The 13,702-nt window shown below is 33.6% G+C and overlaps 1 protein-coding gene across 1 annotated transcript; it reads left to right on the top strand.

The window, feature by feature from the left end:
• The first annotated feature begins 10,077 nt into the window (after positions 1-10,077).
• Positions 10,078-11,469, top strand: LOC120274094 (zeatin O-glucosyltransferase-like). The gene has a single exon (XM_039280847.1). It carries the CDS (start codon positions 10,078-10,080, stop codon positions 11,467-11,469), a length of 1,392 nt encoding a protein of 463 aa, XP_039136781.1.
• Positions 11,470-13,702: the final 2,233 nt, after the last annotated feature.

Genomic DNA, 13,702 nt, shown 5'->3' with positions numbered 1-13,702 from the left:
ATCTACACAAAATGGTTTAGATTAACATCAAACTGAAAAACCACACAGAATGAAGAACATATAGTAAAAAAAATTTCTAAGCTCTCACATTTTTCACTTTCTTATCTTGAACAAAAACAAAAGTGATTTCAACATGCTGTATAATGTAATAATTAAAAAAAAAACAATGCCAAACAATTTATCTAGCTTTTCAGAAAAATATTCCCACTTTAATTGAAACAAAACACCGAGATCTTTAAATGGTTTACCTAGTGTGTCATAGAGGGATCACAGTTAAAAGTTTGTATCCATTGCAAGCACGCAAACAATTAAGTCCAAAAAAATAGTCAATCCAAATTAAAAGCAGAGCCAATCAACTGCAAAAATTGGTGAACAACCTCCATTGCAACACTGACTGAAAATTTGTTCAGAAGCCTAATATTTAAAACAAATTAAGAATTAAAAGAAACAAAATGGTTTGGATAGTGAAATATCACTATTAGAATCTGAAGCTTCTTCTGGGTAAAATGCAGTAACTGATTTGATGCTATTGGTTTCACCGGTACCAACCATCCATCCTGCAATAGCATATATACATATATATATATATATATACACAGTCCAGTAATAGCCTACTGAAAGATATAGACAGTCAAATTAGATCTCTCACATGAAATTAACTTAGCATAAAAGTTGTTACAAACATTGTGAGGCCAATTGAAGCAACCAATATGCTACTCTATATGACCAATGAGAATCAGTATACAATGCATATGAAAATCCATAAGATTGAATGAAAAATAACTTCAATAGAGTGAATAAATCTCCTAATGCACATCAATTAAAGACGCAGATAAATATATAGATCCAAACACAAAAGAAAAATTTCATATTAAAAGGGTACAAATTCAACATCCATTAATAGAAGTAAACTGAAAACACCATAACAAATAACCCTGCGTTCACAAATAACCCTTTTCAAATGTGCATGTGGTCATGTAATGACCCTTTTCCCCACATCTACTACAAGTCCTTTTCCTCTTGGCTGATAATTGAAGGTCGATTCCGGATTTAATCCTTGTGTTTACTCTTGGCCGCCCTTTTCTCTTGACAGGTTTTGGATCAAGAATACTAACGTATGACCCATAAACATCATTATCACATGAGAAGGTAGGCAAAGAACATGAACCAATAGCTTCTTGATTTTCCTCATTTTGTTTGGTGCTTAATGAATGCTCTGGTGCATTTGACTTTTCAGTAACCATTTCAAATATATCATTTAGCTTAGGCATAATTTTTTCATACATGTCTAGAGATGATATACTCTGTGCAATACGGAAACACATATTTTGTGCACTCCACTTCATCAATGGTGTAAAGGCATTGTTGTGGGTCTCAACCATCATAACACTTGACTGATACCTTGCATCCATACTCCAACGACGTAGAATATATTTTATGGGAATCTTCGGCACCTCCTTTTTTTTTAAATATTTTCAATATGTGGCAACACAACACGCCCTCTCTCTCAAACTTCTTACACGAGCACGTTGTGTAAGGTTCCCCATCTTCAGTACAGTTTTTGCCAAATACAACAACATGATTGCAAATTGCATATTTAGCATTATCAGACCCATCTCGAATGTGTTCAGCAAGCATGCTATCACTTTCTCGCAATTTTGCCTGAAAAGTATCAAACACAGCTCTTGTATACACTTCTCCTGCATGTCTCTCAATTGGATGACCCGTATAAAAGTTAGCTATAGAATTCAAAGTCTTGAAGTCTTCGCTTTCTTCAACATTTCTTGGAGCTAACAAAGCCTTCTCATACTGCATAACAAACTCATCCAGTGGGGTTTGTGCATTAACAAAGCCATCAAAAAATGAGTTGATACTTTCACTACGTTGTGTAGTGGTCATTCCTGCTGTGAATGTATCTTGCCAATATAGAGAAACCCATTTGCTCCAAATCTCATACATCCTACTCAACCAATGTTTATCATCAATGTTGTATGTTGCCTTAAGTTCACCCCATCTATCCTCGAATGCTTCAATCGATTCACTAAGATGCAACCAGTTAGTGTAATCCCTCATAAAGCCATCTTTGCTCTTCAAATCTACTAAATACTTCATTGAATTTCTCCCAATGTGCCAAGAGCAAAGTCGATGACCAGAATTTGGAAAAACATGTGCAATGGCATTCCCCATAGCCCAATCTTGATCTGTAATAATTGTTTGTGGATGTTTCCCTAGCATGCATTTCAGCCATGTTTGAAATACCCATAAAAAACTTTCTTCTTTTTCATCTGCCATGAGAGCACAACCAAATAAAATGGACTGCTTATGATGGTTGACTCCAACAAAAGGAGCAAAAGGGAAACAAAATCTATTTGTTTGATAAGTAGTATCAAAAACGACAACATCTCCAAATTCTGAATATGCAACTCTAGATCTTCCATATGCCCAAAACACACATCTAGTTTGAACAAACTCATCAAGCTCCATATCAAAAAAAGAAAAAATCATCATTGAGTTTTTTCTCCTTGAAAAACTTAACAATAGCCATGTATTCTTACCCAATATTGTTGCTTCGAACTCCCCTCAAATGATTTGAACAATCGTTCGGGGTAATAGATGCAGACCCTGTATTTGAAAGTGTTTCATTCAATATTCGAGACATTTGGCTTGGTCCCACTCTACTCTTATGCAATGTCTCCATTAAACTTCTACACATCACACTGATATGGCGGTGAGACCGCATCTTCATCACCTTAGAGGGAGTTCTTAGTAAATGATGGTTATGAACATCTTCAAAGGTCTTTACTGTCCATAATTCATTCTTCATTTTTGACACTGCCATCCGAGCTTGGCAATTTGTCCTTGTATCTCTACGTCTTTGAACAATTTTTCCCAGTTGCCTTTTGTCTACCAACTTGGCTCCTTCCTTATCACAAACAAAGTGTCGACATGTAATTAATTGAGAATGAGACGAACGATACACGTGACCCTTTCTTACCCCAAAACCTCTGGACTTTGCATAATCCAAGTAATATCGAAATGCTTCCTCCTCATCCTCAAACTCCATACCAACAAATGGGATTTTTGCTAATTCTTGTCCATCTCGAGACTTTGGACTCATTGCCAATTCTTGAACATCTTGTGTTGCCAAATCATCTTCATTTTTAAGTTGTTGGCTATCATTCTCTTGTGTTAGACCACCACGGTCTCCATTTAACCCGAGCTCATTCAAATCTATCCCATCAGTGGTATCGGCCATGATATCCTATTAGGAAAACTACAACTAATTAGAATATATTAAAGCTTATAATTGAAATAAATGGGAAATCAGATAGAGATCAACCTGGGCTTCTTGAAAATTCATTGTATATCACCCAATCAATATTACAAAAGGGAGAAATATAGTTTAAAGATCCAGTAATAAATTAAAGATTATATTTTCATAAATATGGCTTTAGAATGTTAGTCAGTAATCTTGCACAGAACCATCATTTGAGACATGAGTAAAATTCTCATGCAAACAAAAAGTTAAAGTTAAATTCTCATGCAAACAAAAAAATTAAATTCTCATGCACACCAATCAGCCACTTTTCACAATTTCAACCAACCAAAATTCTAAGATCAGGTAAGAAATCATAGATACATATCTAAAATAAGAAAAAGAAAAAAAAAATTAAATTTTAAATCTTTCGATGAAATTTTGGAACCCCAGAAATTAATAGACTAAATCAAACTCGGAAATCTATGACAATCGATGAAACTTAAAGTTAAAACACTGAATCAAATGAAATATTATTCCATCTCAAAATTAACATCATTTCTCCCAAATCATTGCTTCGAGAAAGAAGAACAACAAAAAGAAATCGGTTGATCTATAGAGAGATGGATCTAAACCTTGACACCGGAGAAGGCGTTGGTGTTGATGGAGACGACGAGGAGACAGCGTTGGTGGAGAAGACGGGAGACGTTGGTGGAGACGACGGGAGACGGTGGTGGAGACGATGGGAGGCGTTGATGGGTGGGAGTGCTTTGGTGGAGGCGTTGGTGGAGATGAGCGGGAGACGGTGGTGGAGATGATGGGAGGCGTCGTTGATGGGTGGACGCTGGTGGAGGAGATGGATCTAAACTCATTTCAGGTTTGGTTTTCATTTAAGTGTAATGATTTTTTTGGGAGAGTACAGGAACCGTTGGATCATTTGATCCAACGGTCCCTAGGGACATCCCCAGATATGGATTCTGGGGACGTCCCTAGGAGATGTAACCCCATATATATATATATATATAGCACTGAAAAGGAACAATTACATTCCTTCCCTGAATGCGTCCCGACGCTCCTTCTAAGATCTTTTTACCAGAACAATTCTTTGGAATATCTGGTTGGAAAGAAATAACAGAGTTTTTAATCTTACCTTTCTCCCTACAATATCAGTTTTATTTAAAATTTCTCATATGCTTATTGATTGGTGTTCTGCAGCTAGGGACTCAATTCAACAAATTTTCAGCGATAACATTCAGTTTGTCAAGCGCTCTCGACTTCTTGAGCGCCAGATCAGCGGTTTTTGCCAGCAGCTCGGTTCATCCACAGCCTCAGAAGTGACCCTTCTCGAACTGATTGAGTTAACCTTTGTAGCCTCTTGGTGTACTTCGTCTTCTCAATTTTAGGCTGGGGTTCTTTCGTCCATGTTTGCTGCCTGTCTTTTTCTTTTTTCCTGTCTTTTTCTTTATCTATTTTGTCTATAGTGGACTGTCACACCGTTGGTGTAGAGTCCTTTTGTCTCTGTTTCTGTTTTGTAGTTTTGTTTGGCTGTTTGTATTGTTTGTTATTTGCTATTTTTTATTTTTCTAATAAATTTGTGGTTTATCCACTTTACTCAAATAATAATAATAATAATAATAATAATAATAATAATAATAATAATTCTGTCTGCAACTATGCAACTAGAAAACACTCACAATAGCAAAATCTCTTTTGGCATTCCTCTATTGTTTTTGCATTCAATGAAGGTGCTTCATTCATAGTATTTTAACACAAGAATTAAATATACGAAGTTGCCAAAGTAGACCTTGCTTCATTTTCTTTAAATATTTGTACTTTGAAGAATAGGAGATTCATGGAAGTCTAGAAGAATAGTCCAAACACTTATGTCAAATGAAGCTATAATTTCTAAGTAACATACCTTTTATAGTCTTCCAAAACTGAAAACTCTAACTGGTCTGAACTTCCAAGAAATGACAACTTTTGGTGGACTAAATAATAAAATACATTTGTTTTGTAATGTGTACACAAAACTTTTTCAATATCAAAATCTTTAAAATTAGTTTTAGCATTGGAAAGAATGAACAAATATAATTTTGCATATGATATGTCATATATTGTAATTCATATCGATATAAATGTTTGCTTGTAGAATGGTTGTTGACTATTGTGGGTCACTTGCATTTGAATACAATTTTTTATGCTTCCTATAAAATTCTTACCGATATATTACGGAACAGTGATTGATTGGATGGACATTGGAAAAATAACTTCAATCAAGTGAAAAAAATTGATCTTGGATTTATAGAATTAATTTAGTCATTTAAGATGTTTGGAAAATGGAACTATTTAAAATTGAAGATAATATTTTTTTTACAGTGAAAAAATATATACACTGGGACCATTAAATTTAAATTTAATAGCCATTGTGTACCTATTCCAATGATCACAAATAAAATGATATTCCATGGATACAATTTTGTGGTATTTACCACAGAATCAAAATGTGCATTATTTACAGCTGTATGATCATTTTAGTTGAGTAGATCCTATAGTAAAAAATAGCAACCTTGTCACCTAATGACCAACCTATCTCTATATTACACATTAAAATAAATACCAGAATTTATGAACTTGTGGATGTGGATGAGCCACTTCTCGGTTCCATAATAATTACTATTGAACCGTATGCATGGAATTATTATTTTTGATCCGTAAATAACTAGTGCTCTTGTTGATATATTCCAAAAAAAAAAAAGCCACCGTTCATAAGAGAGAGTTGTAATAGTTCATTTCATTCTCAAATAAATGGTCAAAAGTTAGATTCTTGAGGCTTGTCCACATTTATAAATAATAAAAAAAAAAAATCCAACAAACATCATCAATCAAATTAAAGGAGACCATGCTTAACTTTTATTTAAATTTATTTTTGGAAGAAAGTTTTTATCTTCAATGATTATTTATTACTATTAATCATTTAATATTAACCCAGAAAAGTATTTATTTGTTAAGTATTGCAATAATACCAGATCCAATGTTGGGTCTTTGGTCTTAGTCTATCATTAACGATATATGTTTTTCAAGTCAATTGTTGAATCTAAGGCATGTGGAAGACCAAATAATAACTTTTTTTTTATTATTAAACATAATCTTATTTCTCTTCTAGAAGCTGATCTTATATACTTCACTAATCACAAGCTCAAATCATACTAACATTAGTCAAATATGCCAACAAAAACCGTTGATAAATTGAGATCGTCCTTGACGTTTTCTTCACGAGTTGATCACTAAAGAAACACAAGAGAGGCCACTTCAATCTTGATAAGTATATTTACAACTTGACCCCTTCAAAGCACAATAGGAAAATATGAAAAGATTACACGCGCGCGCTTGCGCGTGCGCGCACACACACACACACATATATATATATATATATATATATATTTATTGTAGAGATTGATATAAACATTATGAGCTATTTCGTAATAAAACTAGTTATTGTTAAAACCTCTTTTTGGGTTTCTTTTTCAATAACCAAAGTTTGGAGAAGGAAGGGATACAAGAGTAAAAAAAAAAAAGTATAATAGATCAGTTGGACCACAAAGACTAATTTATTACCTTTTGTAGATAATAAATTATCAAATAAAAAAATTTCAAAAATCAGTCACATTCTTCCTTTTAAGTGGATAAACCACATCAATTAAAACAAAAAAAGAATACCTTGTTTTTTTTTCTTTACTATTGCGATTTCTCATCTTATATATATATATATATATATATATATTCAAAAACATTAAGAAATAGGGCTATTTCCCTAGTTGGCTTCATAAAACTTCTTCATTATCTAAATGGCCTTTGAATCATTTTATTTGTGAAAATGATTCTAGGGTCGTGACATCATTCTATAGTTTGTTAAATGGATATGTTGTTGTCGTTTTTTTTTTTCATTTTAACCCTCACCCTTCTTTCTTGTAATTAGGAAAATAACTTATTTTTAGATTTTTAACTTTTAAACCACGGTGTTATAATTTTTTTTTAAATTTGTCATTTTTAGTATTTAATAAAAATTTATGATCAAAATTGCACTAACCCAACAGTTAAGATTTGAGTGTTCAAATCTCACCTAATTCATGGTGAGCATGGGTGTTTGAGTGGTGGAGAGTCTCTCAAATCCCAATACATAGTGTGGCATAAGGGTCCTCGGTATGAGCGTAGGCTTGCAGTCTAATCCCCGGACAATCAATTCTCTATTGTGCTCATGTTCATGACTATTACACTTATGCTATTTGTTGAAACAAAATTGTGATTATAAATGGGAAGCAAAGTTCAGAAAAATTTCACATGATGTATTTACTAAAATTAAAACAAATATATTTTTAATCCAATTTATAAATTAAATTTTAAAATTTTGCAATTTATTTTGATATTTTAATAACAATATATTCTTTAAAAACAAATGAGTTTTAATATAAATGACAAATTTTAAAAATGATAACAAAATTAAAAAAGGGTTAACAACTAAAAATAAGTCACTTTGCTAATTATCAAGAAAAAAAAGTCAAAAAGTTAGAGGAGGAGAAAGAACATACCCAATCAACATAGAATGATGTGATGGCCTTAAGACACATCTAGACAATAAAAAGTTTTATGAGGCCAACTAGAGAAATGCCCAAAACCAATCATATTTTCAGTAATTCATAAAATTATAATAATTATACCTACACCTTTTTCTTTTTCTTTGACAATACCCCTATTTAAAAGGTTGCTAATGAACATACATGTATAGAGATGAACTAGTTATGATAGATTATCGAATCCTTACATATTTATTAACATATTCACGTGCCGTATGGGATAATGAAAGTCGGCCATTTGCACGGATAAAAGATTTACAAAAACTATACAAGAAAAAAAATCCCCACCATGCAATCCCAGAAAGAACTTGTTTCATATAAGACCCATCTGGGAGAGATTTAAATGGTATCATAAATGGTACCTAAACCTAGAAGTGGTATGTGAACAGTTCTACTTGAATAAGGGAAAGAGAAAAGGAGAGGGGAATTTAATAAATCAAAAATTCAAGTATAATCAAAATCATATAATTGTTTACATAAGCAAGTACAATAAAACATCAATAAAAATAAATTCATAATTGACCTCTATGAGTTTTCATATTTTAAAAACAATGAATAATTATTTCATTATGTATGTCACTAAGCAGTCGGCTAAGAATTGATCACTAATTCTATTTGTACAATCTCATAGCAAGATCATTAATTTCTTGTAGACATGTTGGACCTCACATCAATAATATAAATATCTAATTGATTCTCAAGAGCAAAGACTTCCATCTCTGAAAAATCATATTGAGCTAACCTTTCTGTGAAGAGAAACAATGATAAGAAATAACTATCAGTGGCAGGAGTGGGAAAGAATTTCATTCTCATTATCCATGGGCACATTTGGAGCCCATTTTGGTGTTGGGTCTTGTAGGCATGTGCATGTTAGTCACATATTGACTTATGTTATATAGATCATCTCTCATTGTGTTGGTGATGAGGATTGTAGGTCAGGATTTTTTTTATTGTTTTGTTCTTGAGATGAGCTTGAGAGTTGTTCAAGCCATCAGAGATATTCTTCATAGTGGATTCCAATTCTAGACCCCCGTGGAGACGTAGGCAAGAGTGCCAAACTCCACGTAATTACTGTGTCGTGGTTTGTGTGTATTTTTCCTTCTTTCTCTATTATTACCCTATTTTTGCATGTGTTTTGGAGACAAACTTTGACAAGTTATTAGAACATCCACGGGTGTGTTAGTGCTTCCGAAAGGTGTCTAAGTGAGCCGAGCATGCAACACAAATAAAGCTTTAGTAGAGAGTTGAGATGGTGGCAAATGACAACCTAACCCAAATCCAACACAAAAATTATAGAAGTGTGCAAAAGAAACAAATTGTAATAACCCTAGTTGATAGAAAAAAAAAACTAATTGATTAATTATAAATCTAATTGGAGAATTGGAGATGAAGATGAGAAAGATGGGTACCAGATCTTGGAGCTTGTTGATGATCATGATGGTGAATAATTAAAATTCGGAGGCGATTAAACAAAAGAGAGAGATGACCTAGGGTTGCGGCCTGAAGATGAGGGGAGGCCGTGAGAGAGATTCTTCTTTGTTAATTTAATAAACTATTATAAAAAATAAACAATAAGAACTAAAATTAAATAATTAATTATAAAATATATTTGGGGCAATTTGTGTATTAACTAAATGAAGTACTTTTAAAAAATATAAATTACAATTAGGGGTTTTTATAAAAAATAAATTATAAAAATTAAAGAATAAAGAGTTAGGACCATTAACATATATTAACTAAATAAAAATATTTAAAAAAACAATTGAGGGGGCAATTGGCCCCTTATGACTTGGTCAACCCATTCGCGTGTGATAATCCACCTTCATCATATTTGACTTTATTTTTATGAAAACAATCCTATAATAGATGCCACCACCCATCAAGATTCAATCCACACCAAATTGAATATAAACCACTTATAATATTCTCCGGCCGGTCATCCGGTTCCACTCACCTAAAAAAAACAAAACCAATACATAACGTACACAATGCAAAGTGGAATCCAAGGCCCATAACAGCATAACAATGTGGAATTCAAACATATTTTTGATCTTTCTCGTCTTCAAAACTAATCATCCCAACTTATCTTTTGTCTTCTCCAGCGTCATCTTCTTTATATACATACTCAACCCACTCTCCATTCGTACACCACTCAAAACAACATCCTCATCATCATCATCATCCTAAGAAATGGGATTTCCAAACCAGGATACCAAAATCCCAATTCTAGTAGTCCCATTCCCAGCACAAGGCCACCTCAACCAGCTCCTCCATTTCTCCCTCCTTCTCTCTTCCCATGGCTTCCCCATCCACTTCGCCTCCTCCTCCATCCACAACCACCAAGCCCGCCACCGTCTCCGAGGTTGGTCCTCTACATCCCCCCACAACATCACCTTCCATGATATCCCCATCCCTTCTCTTCCTCCATCCAACCCCAACCCCAACGCCATTCACAACTTCCCTTCCCACCTAATCCCTGTTTGGGATTCCGTCATCCACCATCTCCGTTCTCCTCTCGCCTCTCTCCTCCACTCCCTCTCCTCCTCCTCCCCTCTCATCCTCATCCATGACCCTCTCATGTCCCATGTCGGCCATGATGCCGCTTTAATCCCTTCTATCCACACTTTCAAGTTCCAGTGCGTCCCTGCCTTCACTCAACTAGCGTTCACCTACGAACTCAGCTCCAAACCATTCCCTCAGGACAACAACGTCCTCTTCTCCCCCTTACCCAACTGCTGCCCTGAAGAGTTCTGGACCTTTTTAATGAAACATGATTATGAGAGCCCATGCGAAGGGGTGCTCGTCAACACGGCACGCACCATTGAAGAACCTTTCATTGATCGTCTTGCCAAAGAAGATGACTTTGTTGGCAAGAAGATTTTTACAGTGGGTCCTGTGAGTCCACTCACTGTAACTGATCATAAGTCTGGACCTCGTCATCCGTGTCTTGAATGGTTGGACAAGCAACCGTCCAGGTCAGTGGTGTATGTAGCTTTTGGAAGCACAACGACAATGTCAGATGAGCAGTTAAAGGAGATAGCATTGGGTTTGGAGAAAAGCAAGCAGAGGTTTATTTGGGTTTTAAGAGAAGCTGATCGAGGGGATATAAGTAAAGAAGGGGAACTTATAAGGGAGAAGAGCCTGTTGTTGGACTTTGATAAGAGAGTTGAAGGGATGGGAATTGTAGTGCGAGGATGGGCACCACAACTGGATATACTAGCCCATGGTTCAACAGCAGCTTTCATGAGTCACTGTGGATGGAACTCATGCATGGAAGGGATGAGCATGGGGGCGGCTCTGCTGACGTGGCCCATGCATTCGGACCAACCAAGGAATGCACTGATGATAACTGAGCATCTTAAGGTTGGGGTGATGGTGAGGGAGTGGGAAAAAAGGGATGAGATTTTGAAGGGAGAGCATGTGGATGAAGCTATCCGGAAGGTGATGGTGGATGAAGGAGGGGTGGAAATTAGGAAAAGGGCTAAGGAGTTGGGAGAGAGGATTAGGAGTGGTACTAAGGAAGGAGGGTCATCTTATGAACAACTTTTGGCTTTTATTGATCATATTAGTAGATGTTATTAGTGATTTCATTTATCCACAATCTTACTAAAATTATATAGTAAGTGTTTTCAAGATTTTTGTTAGAAATAATGTTTGGTTTGCATTGCTTGTATTGTTGATTTTCTTGTTTATTGATTGTATTGTTGATTTTCTCTTCTACACATTTGCGTAGATTAATGGTAAGAAGAAGATTAACACATGATAAAAGGAACAATATTATAATCTTCAAAATTTTATTGTCTGAATTATATGGAGATTTTTTTTTAAAATTTCTTATTATTCTTTTCTTTAAAGCTCTCCATTCTTCTTTCATGACTCTAGTTTAATTTTAATATAAAGCATTAATTAAGTAGCCAGAGATAATATCTATACTCATTTCATATTATTTAATAAAATAAAGTTACCAGATCCAAATCTTTATTTATATAATTTTATTGTTTTCGATGAGGTATATTTTGATGTCATTGTGAATCTAGTCAACAATGGATTGCTAGACTATGTTTTAATATTTATTTCTAAAAATCTTATCTTCTATTTCATTTTATATTTTTAAATGAAATGGATGAATTGACTTGAAATATTATAGACATCGTAATTAAGAAAAATTAAGTAAATAGAGTTGTTAAAAAAGACTAACTAGATTTGGACTTCTAGAAATAAATATAACAAAGATATCAGTTGATGTTTTATTTTTTTAAAATAAAAAGGAGATAAATTGATACAAGTAAATGAGGCATGAATGCTTTTTTCTTATTGAAGGATCCTTTTTATGTTTTATTAATTAATATGACCGACAGCTATTATATTTGTCCAAATAGAGTGGCTATCAAATCAAGATGCCCACTGACTAATTTTATGCATAAATATATATCAAATATTTTGCGTCATTTGGGCTATAATTATATAATACATTGAATAACATCTTAGATGAGGTACAAGCAGAAAACTAAAAATAAAATAAAAAGAAGGAAAATAACCGAAACAAGACCTGGTGCACTCAGGGAACATGGGCTAAAACCTCTGTCGATCAATATAGTGATCAAGGAACTGCAAGTTATGTTTTGCTATTGTAACTGAGTCTGCTAGTCTTGTCCTTTTAGCTTCAAGGTGGCATTGAACCATGATAGAAACTTAAAAATAATTTTTATGACAATGACAGAGCACGAAAGAAAATTTAACATTAAAAAAATGATCATTTTTTTTTTTCTAGTCATACATTTCAAGTTATAGCCTTAATGAGTAAATCCCCTGCCTCCCTAAAGCCTGATGAAGAAATACCAAATATGCTTAGCTAAAGGGCATGGAATTAGCAAATTGTTGGTTGATTTGATTGCACCTGATAGAGAACGCATGTGGTGGTTGGAAGAAGTTATATATAAAAAAATTTATATATATAAATATGTATCTGCATATATATAATATATATATTATTACCTCCATAAATACATAGGATTAGCAAGGGCAACACTAAAATTTTTTTTTAGGGGATGCCGAAGAAAAAAAAATTAATATTCAATTTTCACACAAACTAATTTAATTCATTGAAGTTGTGCTTTATGCTCTTGCATACTATTGGAATCATTTAAAATTGAATCGGAACTTGGAGCTTTGAAGTTGGGAATAGATAATGAGGTTTCAAGATTAGAGAAAGAAGTTTCAACTTTAGGGATGGATGATTGGCCTTTAGTAGTTTTTTTTATGAAATATGCAACAATAGCATATCTCTTTTACCAATTATAATTTGTGAATAAAAAAAATTAATAATACATATTAAAAAATCACATGTTTCAATTACCAATACAAATTAAAAAATAAAAAACTTACATGATAAAATAATTTTTTATTTTCAAATAAATAAAAATAAATTATCAGCAACCTAAAGGTTTGGGATGTCTGGATGATTCAATGACCATTAGGTTTTGTGGGCACGCGTGTGGTACGTCAAATAATCTGAAAATTAAAAAATAAAAGATTTTTCATAAATTCTTTTTGAATAATTTTATTTTCCTTAATTCAAAACACAATCCAAAGATTAATTAGATGCAAGAGACAATTTAATTATTATCAAGATACCCACACTTCTAGGTCGTTCTTCTAGAAGGGAGTTATGAAATGCATATCTACATTTGAATCTTGCATTTTAGCACAAGTTCAAGACGGCACTATCACTCTATTATGAATGGATAGATGGATCAACAATTGTGCACATAAGTATCTTTGGCCTAAGTTGTTCACAACAACCCAACAACCCTTT

Source organism: Dioscorea cayenensis, chromosome 2, assembly GCF_009730915.1.
Source record: "Dioscorea cayenensis subsp. rotundata cultivar TDr96_F1 chromosome 2, TDr96_F1_v2_PseudoChromosome.rev07_lg8_w22 25.fasta, whole genome shotgun sequence".
NCBI lineage: Eukaryota > Viridiplantae > Streptophyta > Magnoliopsida > Dioscoreales > Dioscoreaceae > Dioscorea > Dioscorea cayenensis.
This window is presented reverse-complemented; position numbering and strand designations above follow the sequence as displayed.